This window comes from Bos mutus, chromosome 20 (genome assembly GCF_027580195.1).
Source record: "Bos mutus isolate GX-2022 chromosome 20, NWIPB_WYAK_1.1, whole genome shotgun sequence".
NCBI lineage: Eukaryota > Metazoa > Chordata > Mammalia > Artiodactyla > Bovidae > Bos > Bos mutus.
In genome coordinates, this window is record NC_091636.1 from 66,489,452 (window position 1) to 66,503,763 (window position 14,312).

General features: G+C 51.2%; 1 protein-coding gene across 2 annotated transcripts in view; it reads right to left on the reverse strand.

The window, feature by feature from the left end:
* Positions 1-3,570: 3,570 nt before the first annotated feature.
* UBE2QL1 (ubiquitin conjugating enzyme E2 QL1) overlaps positions 3,571-14,312 on the reverse strand; it is a 57,280-nt gene continuing 46,538 nt past the window's right edge. Inside the window, exon 2 of one of the 2 annotated variants that reach the window (XM_070357748.1) lies at positions 3,571-4,900. In XM_070357748.1, the coding sequence (XP_070213849.1) occupies positions 4,769-4,900 (132 nt within the window). In that variant the 3' untranslated portion in view covers positions 3,571-4,768. Of the gene's footprint in view, positions 4,901-4,934; positions 5,207-14,312 lie in introns of those variants that run through there. The other variant, XM_070357749.1, reaches the window with a different exon arrangement.

A 14,312-nucleotide genomic window follows, 5' to 3' on the forward strand; every position in this document is an offset into this window, starting at 1 on the left:
TTCCCAAAACAGGAGGGAGTACAAACTGTCTTTCGCAGCAACTTGCTTTCAACGCAGAGTGGATGACTTTGGGTGATTTCCACCCAGCTCTGGAAGGTCTGTGGCTCTTTGGACCCAACAGTGAAATAAAAGGCACGCACTGGGATGCGGGTCGCATGAACTGCCGAATGGTCTGTGGGAAGCACCATGGATGATCAGAAAGCACCACCAAGACAGTGGCCTCGGTGTCACCTCTGTAGTTGACTTGGAAAAGCCACGGTGGGCTTGGTGCCTCCACAGTAGGGTGTATCAAGTTAGACTTAAGTTCCTCCTAGATTCAGTGGATCCGCCCTCACTGCAGTTGGGATCAGCTCTGCTTCTCTAGCAAGCACATTCTGTGAAAATTCTGCATGCTTTTGGGAGGGTTCAGATGAAACATGGGAATCCAGTTGTTAGGGAAGGGGGCAGCCCCAGAGGCCAATATGCTGTCCTGCCTCCAGAAATCAGATCCGCAGACAGGGTCCCTGCAGGGAGAAGGGACAAGTAGCTGCCCAGTGCCCCATCCTGGGCCAGTGTGGATGGAGACCCTGCCCCATCCTGGCCTTCCCTCTTCCCCAGCCATAGCTCAAAGCTGACTCATTCCGAAATCTTCCCTGGTGATCGGCCAGGAACACTCTGAGCCACAACTGCTGCAATGCAATTTAGCTGTCTGTGTGCTATTCTTGTCTGCTGAAGTCCTCCAGGAAGGAGCCGCGTCTTTAACTTCTACTTTCCCTGTATCTGAGTGGGTGCAGAGATGCTCACTGAATGTGCTTTACTGACTTAAAGGAAGGGGCTGAGGACAGAAAGCCAGCGCAGGATTTCAAGCTGATTGCATTCGAGCCATTGTAACTGCTCAATCTGAGCCCACATCCAAGTGCATTGTAATATACATTTCCTCTTACTCTAAAAATGACACTTCAAGTTCACATGACAGTTTTTTGCTTCCCAAGCATTTTCCATTGTTCACGTCCATTCTCATGCCAACCTGGTAGGAGGTTACAGCCCAGAAAACTGAGGCTCAAACAGGTGGTGTGACTCGCCAGTCACACAGACACTGCGGGCGTTTGTGTATCGGGTTTTTTCATGAGGCCAAAGTTCCCTCTCATGGAATAAGGTTGTGTCAAATCACTCAGTTCTGTCTGACTCTTTGAGACCCCATGGACTGTAGCCCACCAGGCTCCTCTGTCCCTGGAATTCTCCAGGCCAGAATACTGGCGTGGGTAGCCTTTCCCTTCTCCAGGGGATCTTCCCAACCCAGGGATCAAACCCAGGTCTCCCGCACTGCAAGCGGGTTCTTTACCAGCTGAGCCACCAGGGAAGCCCAAGAATACTGGAGTGGGTAGCCTACGCCTTCTCCAGGGTATCTTCCCAACCCTATGACAGAGCTATGAGGGAAGCTGCAGCCCAGGGAACTGAGGCTCAAACAGCTGACGTGCCTCGCCAGTCACACAGACACTGCGGGCGTTTGTCTTTCTGTACCGGGCCTTTTTCATGAGGCCCAAGTTTCTTCTCATGAAATAAGGTTGAATTATGATAAATGGAAAGAAGTTGGGGGCTGAAAAATTGAGGTCTAAACCCTGTTGTTTTTTTTTCTGAGTAATGAATTTTAGGAATTGTTAGTCTTCCGGAGACTCTGTGTGAGTGTGTGGAACTTTACTGATCACAGAGAACTTACTGAAAGTAAAAGTGTTAGTCACTTAGTGACGTCTGGCTCTTTGTGACCCCATGGACTGTAACCCAGCAGGCTCCTCTGTCCATGGGATGGATTCTCAAGGCAGGAATACTGGAGTGGGTGGCCATTCCATTTTTCAGGGGGTTCTTCCTGACCTGGGAATTGAATCTGGGTCTCCTGCATGGCAGGCAGATTCTTTACCATCTGAGACACCACAGAAGCCGAGGAACTTCCTAAGCAGCAGTCGTTCTTGATCTTCAGAAAGACCGTAAGCTATACGTAGGTCCCACGCACAGCCCCTGGCCTGCTGTGGAGGGGACACCCAGGGGCTCGGGCAGTCAGTCCAGGAAAAGTGCTGGCTGGAAAGGAGGCGCATGGTGGTTTGCATTTTTCCTCCCTTGGTTCTGTGGGCACCGGCTGGATTCAAGTTCCTGTCTGTGAGCGGGGGTGTGGAGATGACAGGCCTTGAACACGTGCTGGCCCGTCTGATTCTTCCCTGCTGTCCACCTGCAGAGCGATGGGCTTCTTGGCCTGCGTGGGAACATGAGCCCTGCCAGCCCGACCCAGAGGGCAGGAAGGACCCACACGCAGGGTCATCACGGAACATCCCCTCCGGCCTCTGCTGTTTGGCCAACTCTGCCATGTTTCCCTCCAGCCCCCAGAAAGGGGAATTCTTGCTTCTAAGAGTCAAAGCAATAGTTGAGTTTTAAATTATTCCCTGCTGCTTTTTAAAATAAAAAAGTCTTCCCAATTTAAGTGAAGACTAGCATTTTTTTTTTAAACAAAGAGGTATTTCTTCTATCACTTCCGGTTTCTAACAAACCTGATGGAAACACCACGCACAGGAAGTCTAGCAGGTACAGGGTGGAATGGAGCCAAGCCAATGGTCTCCCTCCCCGTTGCCGTTGGCAGTCACCTTGCCCACCACCTGGCCGCCCCTGAACCAACCGTGGCCAAGCTGTTCCATCAGTTAATGAGCAGCACTCAAGTGACCCAGGTTTGGGTCAAATATGTACCTACGTTCCTAGTAGAAAGTTACTTTTATTTTACAATTGGAAGAGAGGGCTTCTGGAAAGAAAGAAACCGAGGTGCTCTCCCTGACCAGTGCTTCTGTCCTAGGCCCTCACTCTCCCACGTGTGATTCCATTATAGACTGGAGCCCAGGGGCCCAGGGACCGGAGGCTGGATGTCACGTTTCCAGGACGGAGAATTCTGCCTTGGAGGATCAGGTGAACGGATACCTTAAGTTCATTGTCATTGAATTTCATGACTACACTTACTCAGAGGGAACGTGAACAAGAGGTCAAGCATCTTAGCTGCACAGAACTGCATGTGTATCCGGGGCCGTAAGAACATGGTTAAAATAATTAAAGTAGCAATAAAGAGTGGATTCAGGTAAGGCCAAACCCTACTGGGGGAGCTGGCCCTCGGCATTAAGGTTTGGTGTCTGAGAGCTCTGACCTCCTGGGACAGGTGTGTGGGACGCCAAGTACCCGAAACTGCCTGAAGGATCTAATATAGTGAGCAGAGATGCTTCCTCTTCCTTCACGGTGCTAAACTGGGACTGGCAGCATCCAGGTTCGGCCAAATAACCCATCAGTCCTTCCAGCCAGTGTCCTATTGTCTTTCTGGCTGCTTCTGGGGACTGTTCCAATCCACTGGATTTTTGAAAAGACCATTGGTTCCTGAGACTCCTTTCCTGCAACTCATGGCAGGAATGCCTTCCTGGCACGTGCAGTATCTGAACTATGAACCCAGGAATCAAACCTGTGCCTCTGGCGTCTCCTGCATTGGCAGGTGGATTCCTTACCACTAGCGCCACCTGGAAAGCCCGAAAACAAATACTTTCAGTGGAAGAAGAGCCCACAACGACCGGATTCAGGTATGCGTGATTTTATTTAAAATGTGTCCAATAAGATTTTTCCACTTGGAATGAACATTTTACCTCTTTTCCGCATATTATAAGAAACAGTGGTTTCCTCATTTCATGGAACTTCTTGGAAAGGTCTAAGTAACTTAACAGAAGAGAAAACTGAAATTGTGGGGAGATTAAGTAACAGGAGTTTATATCCGAGCGAGGGTGCTCACGCATCGCGGCCTCGGGGACACACGAGTGACTACTGGGCCATGCAAATTGTCCTACCGTCACCGGGCCTCCGAAGGCAGTTCTGGCATTCCCCGCCACGCGCACACAGGACACGGGTCAGGTGGCTTCAGAGGATGGCACACTGTCTTTTGCTTTCGGCGGTGGGTCGACCAGCAGAGAGGAGACAGGAACACAAATGTCGTAGGAGCGTCTGAGGATGTCGGAAGAGACCCCGTCCGCAACCCGACCTGAGCGCCCCCCACCCCGGCGTCTGCACCCGTGTGCCCGGTTGTGGCCACAGCACCCCGCCTTCACCCACAGGCGCGGGCTGAGCTGCGGACCGCACATGCGTCGGCATCGGCCTTGGGAGCACGGTCTAGCCAAGAGGGCGGTTGCTGTTTTCCATCCCGAGAACTTGGCCATATTAAATTTTTTTTGTTCTCATGAACCAGCGGTCATAGAGCACAAACGAGGTCTACATGTCATGACACGGGGCCACAGAAAGATGTGTCTTCAAGTTACGATGTTGACCTGCTGGGGAGAGAAGGAGACAGGGGCACAGCGTAAGGGGACTGGACGGGGCACGGCGTTCCTAGGGGCGTGTCAATGGGTCCAGCGAGGGGAGCTGAGCTTCCTGGCTGCTCTGTGGAGCTGCTGTCAGGAGGAGAAGCTAGAGGCCCAGTGATGGGGTGGGGGCGGGGAGGGCAGGCGGGCGGGGGAACGTCACCATCTCGACGTGTGATCTAAAGTGACCTAGAGATGATCATTCATTTATCATCGAAACCTAATCCCGAACAGCGTTGGCTCCCCGTCCTTCTCTCTGTAAACACATCTGATCATAAATAACTTAGGCGTCTCCTTGGCATTCAGGATTCCGTTCCGAAGGCTGGAGTTATAAAAAGGATGAAGGGTGCTCAGCGTGGAGAGGAGATGTCAGGTGTGTGTGTGTGTGGAGAGGCAGCTTAAGCGTCTAGTGCACGGCGCGAACATCAGCCGTCAGACACGGGCGGGGTGACCCAGCCGTACTTTTCATGAGTCTTCACCAAACTCTTAAAGGTGGCCTCGGCTTCCTTGCGACTGAAGGACTTTTTCGACTTGCCAGCTTTCCTGCAGATCCGCCCCTGGGTGAGAGGGAAAAGATAAAAAGCAGGTTAGAGCCCAGCAGTGATCCCGATTACCGCCCTCTTTGTGAAGAACACTCACGGAGGCGGGGATTTCTGAAGTCCGCGGTGAAAGGAGAGATAGGGAACATGATGGCTTTGGTATCAAACGGATGCAGTAATCCAGCGGCAGGCAAGCTTTTGGGGGAGGGAGACACGCGTGCTGCTGGCGTCCTTGGAAGGCGCTCATCCTTGGATGCTGGCAGGCGGTCTCTGGGAGGACGAGCTTTATCAAAAGAGCATCCATGCAGAACGCAGCGCGTCGCCCTGGAGGCGAAAATGCTATTCTAACTTCTCTTCCCTCCCACCGCAGGGTGCCTTTTAATTACAACTTAGAGATAACGCATTTATGTATAATCTGTGTATTTATACATTCACACACACACGCACACTTGAACACTCTGACTTTTCACATTCAAGCTCAGGAGCAATAAGCAACTTTCTTGTATTTCATGCTGCGAGGGAACAAGCTCCTGAGAAGACAGAGGGGCCATAGACAGGAAGGCAGAAGCCTGGCCCTGAGTGTTCCCAGGGAGAGGTTCAGGTGAGGCCAGCGCTTCCCCTACACAGTCCCTGGGGGTGGGGAGCGAGGGAGAGGTTTGCCCAGCTCTCAGTGCCCGGGCAGGCCGTGGTCTGAAGGACGGAGCACGTGGGGCTGCAGTGAACAGAGGGTCTGGCTTATCTCGGCCCGGCCACAGACTCTAGACCATGAGAAGGAACCAGGAGACCCCACTGAGTGGCTGCGACTCAGGCCATCACACCCCTCGGGGAGCCCTGGGGAGGGAGGTTTAACTTGGCGGTGGTGGGGATGGGTGGACGAAGGACCACAGGAGCGGGGCGGGGCCGGACTCCCCGTCAGATGAGCTGTTGCTGTTCTTACTGCCCCCGGCTGGGCCAGTCCCCACGTGATAGCCCATCAGCAGAAACCCTGTCTGAGCCTCTCGGGCACACGTCCTTGCGCCCGACCTCCCTTCGCTCGCCTGTCCTGGCAGATCCGCTTCTCATCCCAAGCATCTCATACACACATTTCGTAGGTGGGACGCAAACGCCCGCAGTTGCACCCACTAGTGAACACTCACCAATGATGCACCCCAGGAAGGCTCTCTGCATTCCTGACACGTGACACACACCACCCGTGCAAGGGGACCTGGACGGGAACCAGGCTCATCCCCAGGGCCTCACCGCATACCTGCCCCCCGCAGAGGCAGCCCCCAGGTCTGTGCGGCTGGGTGCGTGAGATCCCCCATCCGAGCTCTGATGAACCACTGACAAGTCCCCTGGGTAGACGTCTGAATCCATGGGGGAAATGGCACCGATCCCCACGAACTGAGAATGGGAGGCTGTGTCGCACATTTAAATTCAGGGCTTCTAGTTCCTTTTTAACACGTGTTGTCTTTCCAACAGGGGGGACTCAGAGCCACGCCCAGCCGAGGAGTCAGCCACTGGAGCCCCTGTCTCCTCTGGCCATCTCTCTGGCTGAACTTTTCCCCCTGCCAGTCAAGGGCAAGACCAGCTCTTCTAATTAGCTGCTTTGTGCCCATACTCAGTCACTTCAGTCGTGTCCGACTCTCTGCGACCCCATGGACCATGGCCCGCCAGGCTCCTCTGTCCATGGGATTCTCCAGGCAAGAATACTGGAGTGGGTTGCCGTTTCCTTCTCCAGTGATAAAGTATGAAGCGAATGAAGTGAAGCCAGTCAGTCGTGTCTGACTCTTTGCGACCCCATGGACTGTAGCCCAACAGGCTCCTCCGTCCATGGGATTTTCCAGGCGAGAGTCCTGGAGTGGGTTGCCATTGCTTTCTCTGATTAGCTGTTTGGTCCACATCAAATAGGAGATCAAAGCAGTTGATCTCCTGCTAAAGGAAATCAACCCTGACTATTCATCGGAAGGGCTGATACTGAAGCTCAACCTTGCCCACCTGATGCTGACTCAATGGAAAAGACCCTGATTCTGGGAAAGACTGAAGGCAAGAGGAGAAAGGGGCAAAAGAGGACGAGATGGTTGGATGGCATCACCGACTCAAGAGACATGAGTCTGAGCAAACTCCAGGAGATGCTGAAAGACAGGGAAGCCTGGTGTGCTGCTGTCCATGGAGTCAAAAGACTCAGACACGACTGGGTGACTGAAGAACAACAGCCATGTCAAATAAGCTGCTAAACGGTGAAGGAAAACGGGAAAAGAAGATAGGAAACCACCATGTACTGACTTCTAGAAACGTCCCTGTGTCCTCTTGCTTTGCTTATGGGATGTAGTTATACTAGATTCAAAGGGACCACGAGCAGCTAAGACATTTACAGTCATCACTGTGTGAGCCAAGATCAAAGTCCAGAATTATTTCATTAAACACAGGCAAATGTACCTTTGCAGGGATGTCAGTATCAATTTCTACATAAGTGGGAGCAGGTATCAAGAGCTAATTTCTTTTGCATAAAACACCACAAGCTCTAACCACGTCTATCATTCTTTTCTATGATACTGAAAATTTATGGTATGACTTGAGAATTCTGAACTAACGGCAGCCAGACAAACACCAGCTCACAATAACCTTGGAGTATTCCTGTGCTCTTGGCATGAACGTACACTTGGCTCATTCTTTGTGAAAGTCCCAATTGTTGCAGAAAACAACAGACAAAACCCCAAACGAACAGACCAGTCTTTGTGGCCTCTTCTCCCCGAGAAGAATGATGAACATAAAACACCAGCACCCAGTCAATTCAGCAGCTGGGAGACAGGGTCCGTGGGAGACAGAGTGCGTGTGTGGCAGCCGGGGTCTCGGCATCTCCACTGAGCTCAGCTGGCCTCCAGCACCTCCCCTCTCGCCTCGTGTCTTACGGCCGAGTTTGCAGCTAACAGATATTGCTGCATAGACCGCCTGTCCTCCTCTGATTGGCTACCTAAGCATCGCCCAGTGACACACTGGGCTTGAAAACCAGGGTGGCTGAGCTACGCTTGCTGAAATGTCCTTGAGGAGCCCACTGCGCCTGGAAGGTCAGGGGCACCCTCTCCACCTCGGGCCTCTTGATGGTCCAGGCCACTCGGACGTTGAACCAACTCCTATTCTTTTTTTTTTTAAATTTTTTTGACAACGCCATGTGGCTTGTGGGATCTTAGTTTTCCAACGAGGGATTGAACCCAGGCCAAGGCAGTGACAGCAATGAATCCTAACCACTAGACTGCCAGGGAACTTCTTTAGTTTTTAATTGAAGTATAGCCGATTAACAACACTGTACGAGTTTCAGGTGTACGCAAAGTGATTCAGTTATACATGCACACACACATATACATGTGCACACACATTTATATTAGTTCTCTGAGTACATGCGTTATGGACATATATTTTTTCCATTTTATATTATTACAAGATATTGAGTACAGTTCCCTGTGCTATGCAGTAGGTTCGTGTTTATTATGTATTTTATATATAGTAGCGTGTTTATGTAAATCCCATATTCTTAATTTTATCCCTCCTCGGCTTTGGTAACCACAAGTTTGTTTCCTGTGTCTGTGAGTTTCTGTTTTGGAAATAAGCTCATTTGTATCACCTTTTTCAGATTCCACATATGAATGATATTATATGGTGTTAGTATTTGTCTTTCTGTTTCTGACTCCATTTAGCATGGTAATCTCTAGGTCCGTCTATGTGGCTACAAATGGCAATATTTCATTCATTTTTATGGTGAGGAATATCCCACTGTATATATATATATATACACTCTATGTATATAGTAATATATGTGCATACACTGGGCTTCCCAGGTGGCGCTAGTGGTAAAGAGCCCACCTGCCAAAGCAGGAGACGCAAGAGACATGGGTTCAGTCCCTGGGTTGGGAAGAACCCCTGGAAGAAGGAATGGCACCCCACTCCAGTATTCTTGCCTGGAAAATTCCATGGATGGAGGAGCCTGGTGGGCTACAGTCCATGGGGTTGCAAAGAGTCGGACATGAGTGAAGTGCCTTAGCATGCACGCATGCACATATATTAATGCATATAATCTCCTTTATTCACTCATCTGTGCATGGAGACTTAGGTTGTCTCCATGTCTTGGCTATTGTGAACAGTGCTGGTATGAACGTGGGGGTGCACGGATTAAAGCGTTTTTGAATTAGAGTTTGCTCCAGATATATGCCCAGGAATGAAATCGCTAGATCGTATGGTAGCTCAGTTTTTTAAGGAACCTCCTTACTGCGCCATGGGCTTCCCTGGTGGCTCAGACAGTAAAGAATCCACCTGCAATGTGGAAGACCTGGGTTTGATCCTTAGCTCGGGAACATCCCCTGGAGAAGGGGCTACCCACTCCAGTATTCTGGCCTGGAGAATCCCATGGACTGCATATATAGCCCACGGGGTCAAAAAGAGCTGGATATGACTGACCTTCACTCACTCACTCACACTGCTCCATCGTGGCTGCGCCGGTTTGCATTCCCACCAGCAGTGTCTGAGGGCTCGCTTTTCCCCACACCCTGTCCAGCATTTGTTTGTAGACGCTTTCATGGTGGCCACTGTGACCAGTGTGAGGTGACCCCTCATTGTGGTTTTGCTTTGTGTTTCTCTAACACTTGGTGATGCTGCGTCTCCCATTCTTCCTTCCAGGGAGCAGTCTCCTGGAGTCTGGACTCTGGGAAAACTGCAGCCTAACTTCTCTGACCCTCTGTGTGTGCGTGCTTCGTCGCTTCAGGTGTGTCCAACTCTGTGCGACCCCATGTCCTGTAGCCCACCAGGCTCCCATCCACGGGACTTCCCAGGCAACAAGACTGGAGTGGGTTGCCATTTCCTTCTCCCTGATCCTCTGTACTGCTGCTGCTGCTAAGTCGCTTCAGTGGTGTCCAACTCTGTGCAACCCCAGAGACGGCAGCCCACCAGGCTCCCCCGTCCCTGGGACTCTCCAGGCAAGAACACTGGAGTGGGTTGCCACTTCCTTCTCCAATGCAGGAAAGTGAAAAGTGAAAGTGAGGTCGCTCAGTCATGTCCAACCCTCAGCGACCCCATGGACTGCAGCCCACCAGGCTCCTCCGCCCGTGGGATTTTCCAGGCCAGCGTACTGGAGTGGGTGCCATCGCCTTCTCTGGACCCTCTGTACGTCCCTCTATAAATCAGGGACAAGACCCACTTCACAGCAGCACTACGAACTTCAGATAAGATACTGAATTTCAAAACATGTTGAGAGTTTTAAGGTGTATACAACGAATTAAGAACAGGTTTTCTTATTTTCCTAACCTGATGGTTTCTCTATCTGTTTCCATGTAACTAATACTCAGACAGTCTTTCCTGGAGATTTCCCTTCAAATAACTCTTGTTTTTCCCTAAAACACCTCCACTTTAATGCTAAAGGATCTGATCTGAGAGTTTACTCAGCCTACATGATAGCTCTGTGCTCTCACTAAGAGCTCAGAAAAGTACCCTCTCTCTTGATGACCATCAGCCTTGCTCCAGACTGTAAATGTACAGTTATACATAACCATAGGGTTCTGCCCCAATCACCTTAAAAAGCTCAAAATCTCGCTGTAATATTGACACCAAGCAGTGCTCATACGCACCCAGTTCCCTGGGGCTGCATCTGCCAAACACAGCCATTCGTGGGCGCTTGGTTTGATCTTTCTATTTTGCTCACGGATTTTTTTGTTTTGGGGGGGGTGTGTGTCAATCACAATGAACCACATGAGAACACTTCCACAGAGCTAACGAGTGACCCCAGCCTCACGTCCTTGCACCAGCCGCCGGGTCTGCTGCGGCTTCTGCTACCCGCAGTGGGCACGCTGGACTTCAGTCCGTCTCTGTCTCCTACTCATCTCTCGTTCATTCATTCGCTCACTTAGTATGTTGAATCCTGGGTGTAGAAAGACAGGGACTGCGGCCCCTGCGGCAGGGCCTAAGATTCATCGAGGGGAGAGAACTGAAGTGTGTTGTTGGTGCTGAGACAGGAGGGGGAACGTCAGGGTTCCTCAGCCCCAGCACTAACTGACAACGCGGGCTGGGTGAGTCTTTGCTGGGGGGTGTCCCGTGCACAGGAGGATGTTCAGCAGCGTCTGTGGAGATGCTAGCGGTACTACATGAGCTATGACATCCGAAGCGTCTCCAGATATCGCCAGATGTCTCCTGAGAGATAGAATCACCCCCGAACGAGAGCCACTGGTGTATGGAATAAAGATGGCCCCGAGCAAGGGGGAGACGGTCCATTTCCATTCATTCAGCAAATGGTCGCCCCAGGTCCTCCCGGAGTTACGAACTGGGCTGGTTACTGGGACTGCATGCGTGCGTGCCAAGTCGCTTCAGTCGTGTCTGACTCTTTGTGACCCTGTGGAATATAACCTGCCAGGCTCCTCTGTCCATGGGATTCTCCAGGCAAGAATACGGGAGTGGGTTGCCATTTCCTCCTGCAACTGGGACTGCAGGGTTTTCTAAATTGGAAACGCTTCTGATCCTCATGGAACTTATAGCTCAGCAGGGAGGGTGGGGTCTACCTTGGGGAGAGGGAAGGAGAAGAGGTAGGGTTCATTGTCTGTGGGTTCAGAAAGATTTCCATGTCTGAAGACACTTGAACTGAGCCTTGAAATACGGGTGGAAAGTGTTTGCCAGGTGGGTGAGGATAAGCGACCCCAAAGTGGAGGTTGAAAGACATGGCTGGATTCAGAAAAGGATGGGAAGACACTTGGTGAAGCTTAGGGGGGTGTGTGTGTGTGTGTGTGTGCGCGCGCTCGGTGGGCGGGGGTGAAGAATTCAATACACCTGGCCTCAAAGCCCTGCTCTGATACCTCCTGGCTGTGTGACCTTGGATGTGTTCATTAACCTCTCTGAAGTGCAACTTCCTCACCTGGAAAATAAGCATAATAACAGTACTATATGCCACTGAGGTTTTATAGGGACTTGCTGGTGGGTTGCCATCTATGGGGTCGCACAGAGTCGGACGTGACTGAAGCGACTTAGCAGCAGCAGCAGCAATGTATTAACAGGTGTAGGATGCTCAGCTCAGCGCCAGGCACAGGATGAACACAACAAATGTGGGTTTTCATCTTTGAAATCATCACAGACGATCTTATCCCTATTCTTTGGCAAAGTTAGTTTCGTTCTGCTCTCCTGGAAAAAAAATGTGTGGATATTATGATGGCTTATCTGGTCACAAAAACATCTTCAGGCAAGTCCAGTATTTTGTATTTGTAGGGCTGCTTTCCTAGCCCTTTCAGTAACATCATTTTAACTGGTTGACATAAACATATTCATTTGACATTTCTCACTTGATTAGATTTTCTTCTATTTTTCTTCTTTGCAAACATACTTTCATGACATTTTCATGGTTCACTTGCCCATGAATTATAAGCTTTGCTCCTTTAAAACTAGTAGGAACTTACAGACTCTTCATGCAAAGTTTTGAGGCTCCTTCACTCATTTCGTGTGTTGAATTACAGAGCGGCTGTAATTTGTTTTTAAAGTCTTAGAACGTGTGACTGTTAGTCTAAAAGCACTCGCACGCCCCACCCTCCCCCGATGTGGGTTTCAAGTGTGTGTAGTGCTCAGTGTAGACTCTCTCGAGGACGCCGCACGTGGAGGAGGCACTTAGACCAGACCTGTGCTTGGCTTGAGGAAAATACAGGAACACGCGGATTTGGAAGGAGGTCCGCTTGGAAAGACGGCAGTGATCTCACCTCTCTTTGAAGCTCTGCCATTCAAAGCAGGTCGGCTTACAAGTTCTAGAGGACAGATAAGACTCTGCAGTGAACGAGACCACTTCAGAGCAATGCTTTCCCAAATCAAAGGGCGACTCTGAAACCGCTGACCAGCGAGGAAGGCACCCCTGCTGGATGTGGTCCACTGAGGCATCAGGGAGAGGCTGATGTGGCTGGAAATGTGCCGAGCTGGTTCCGCAGCCTTGACCATGGGTCTGAGAATGTCTGTGTGTGTGTATGCTGCGTGTGCACATGTACATGTGCATACATATGCATGTATGTACACAAACGCTCATATGTGTGCTTGTATGTGCACGTGTGTACGTGTGCGGCTACAGTGATGTTGTTTAAACTGCAGGGAGAGAAATGTGAGGGTTCCTGAGCTGACTGGAACCCAGGAGTCACCTGGAGGGAAGCCTCAGGCCTCATAACTGGACTTGGAGGATGGTCAGTTTATAGGGGGAGCCCACCGCTCGTCAGGGACCCCACCCAGCACCAGCCAAGGCAGGGGAGGGGGAGCAGAGGGGCTCAGAAGGGCAGGCAGTGAGGGGGCAGAATGATGCTGTGGGCACGTGCCGTGTGGCCACCTGAGCAGGTAACGAGCTGGTGCTGGAAATGGTTCCTTTGGCTGGAAAAAATTTCCCTTTGGCTGGACCGCATGGCTTGCAGGATCTTAGCTCCCGGAGCAGGAATTGAACCTGAGCCCTTGGCAAAGAAAGCACGGAGTCCTAACCACTGGACTGCCAGGTGTTGCGTTTTGACAGCATGAAAGCCCCTGATTGCCCGTGTGGCCCGTCCACAAGTGCAAAGGCATCCGCTCCATGTCCGGCTCATGTCAGCTCCTGTGCTGCAGTGCTGGGGCCGCTTTCACACACTGCATCTCATTACACCTCCAGACAATGCTCCACTTCAGCGTGGTGGTCAGGGCTGGTCAATGGGCTTTCACTGACCGGCTGAACCTTCACCAGGCACAGCTGCTTCCCTCAGACCACCAGGTGAGGACCAGTGGGCCTGGGAGGGCATGGGACCAAGGGAGATGGCCCCGTGGCTGGGCCCGTGGGACACGCAGAGCCCGCCGGGAAAGGGCTTTGCCGGACCTGGGGGGCTCCCTCCCGGCAGCCAGCATGTCCGAGGACACAGAGGCTCAGCTCCCCACCGCCCCGCGTCCTGTCCCTGTGCTGGGCATTCAGGTCCCTGTGCCCTCCTTTTGAGTTTTAACCAGAATTCATGCCCAGCATGGCTCCTGTCACATCATCCTCACACCCCGCCCCAGCTATTTGTAATTTAGTCTCAGATCTTATTGGGAACATCTTTGGTGAGACACAAAAAACTAAAAATAGAACACTGTACAAATACACTCCTGGGTATTTATCAAAAAAAGAAAAAAAAAACCACAAACCACTAATTCAAAAAGATACATGCACCCCAAAGTCCATAGCAGCATTACTCACAATTGCCAAGACGTGGAAACAATCTAAGTTTCCATCAACAGTTGAATGGATAAAGATGTGGTATACATAAACAATGGAATATTCAGTCAGTCACTTCAGTCGCTGAGTCGTGTCCCACTCTTTGCGACCCCAGGGACTGCAGCACGTCAGGCCTCCCTGTCCATCACCAACTCCCAGAGTTCACTCAAACTCACGTCCGTTGAGTCGGTGATGCCATCCAACCATCTCATCCTCTGTCATCCCCTTCTCCTCCTGCCTTCA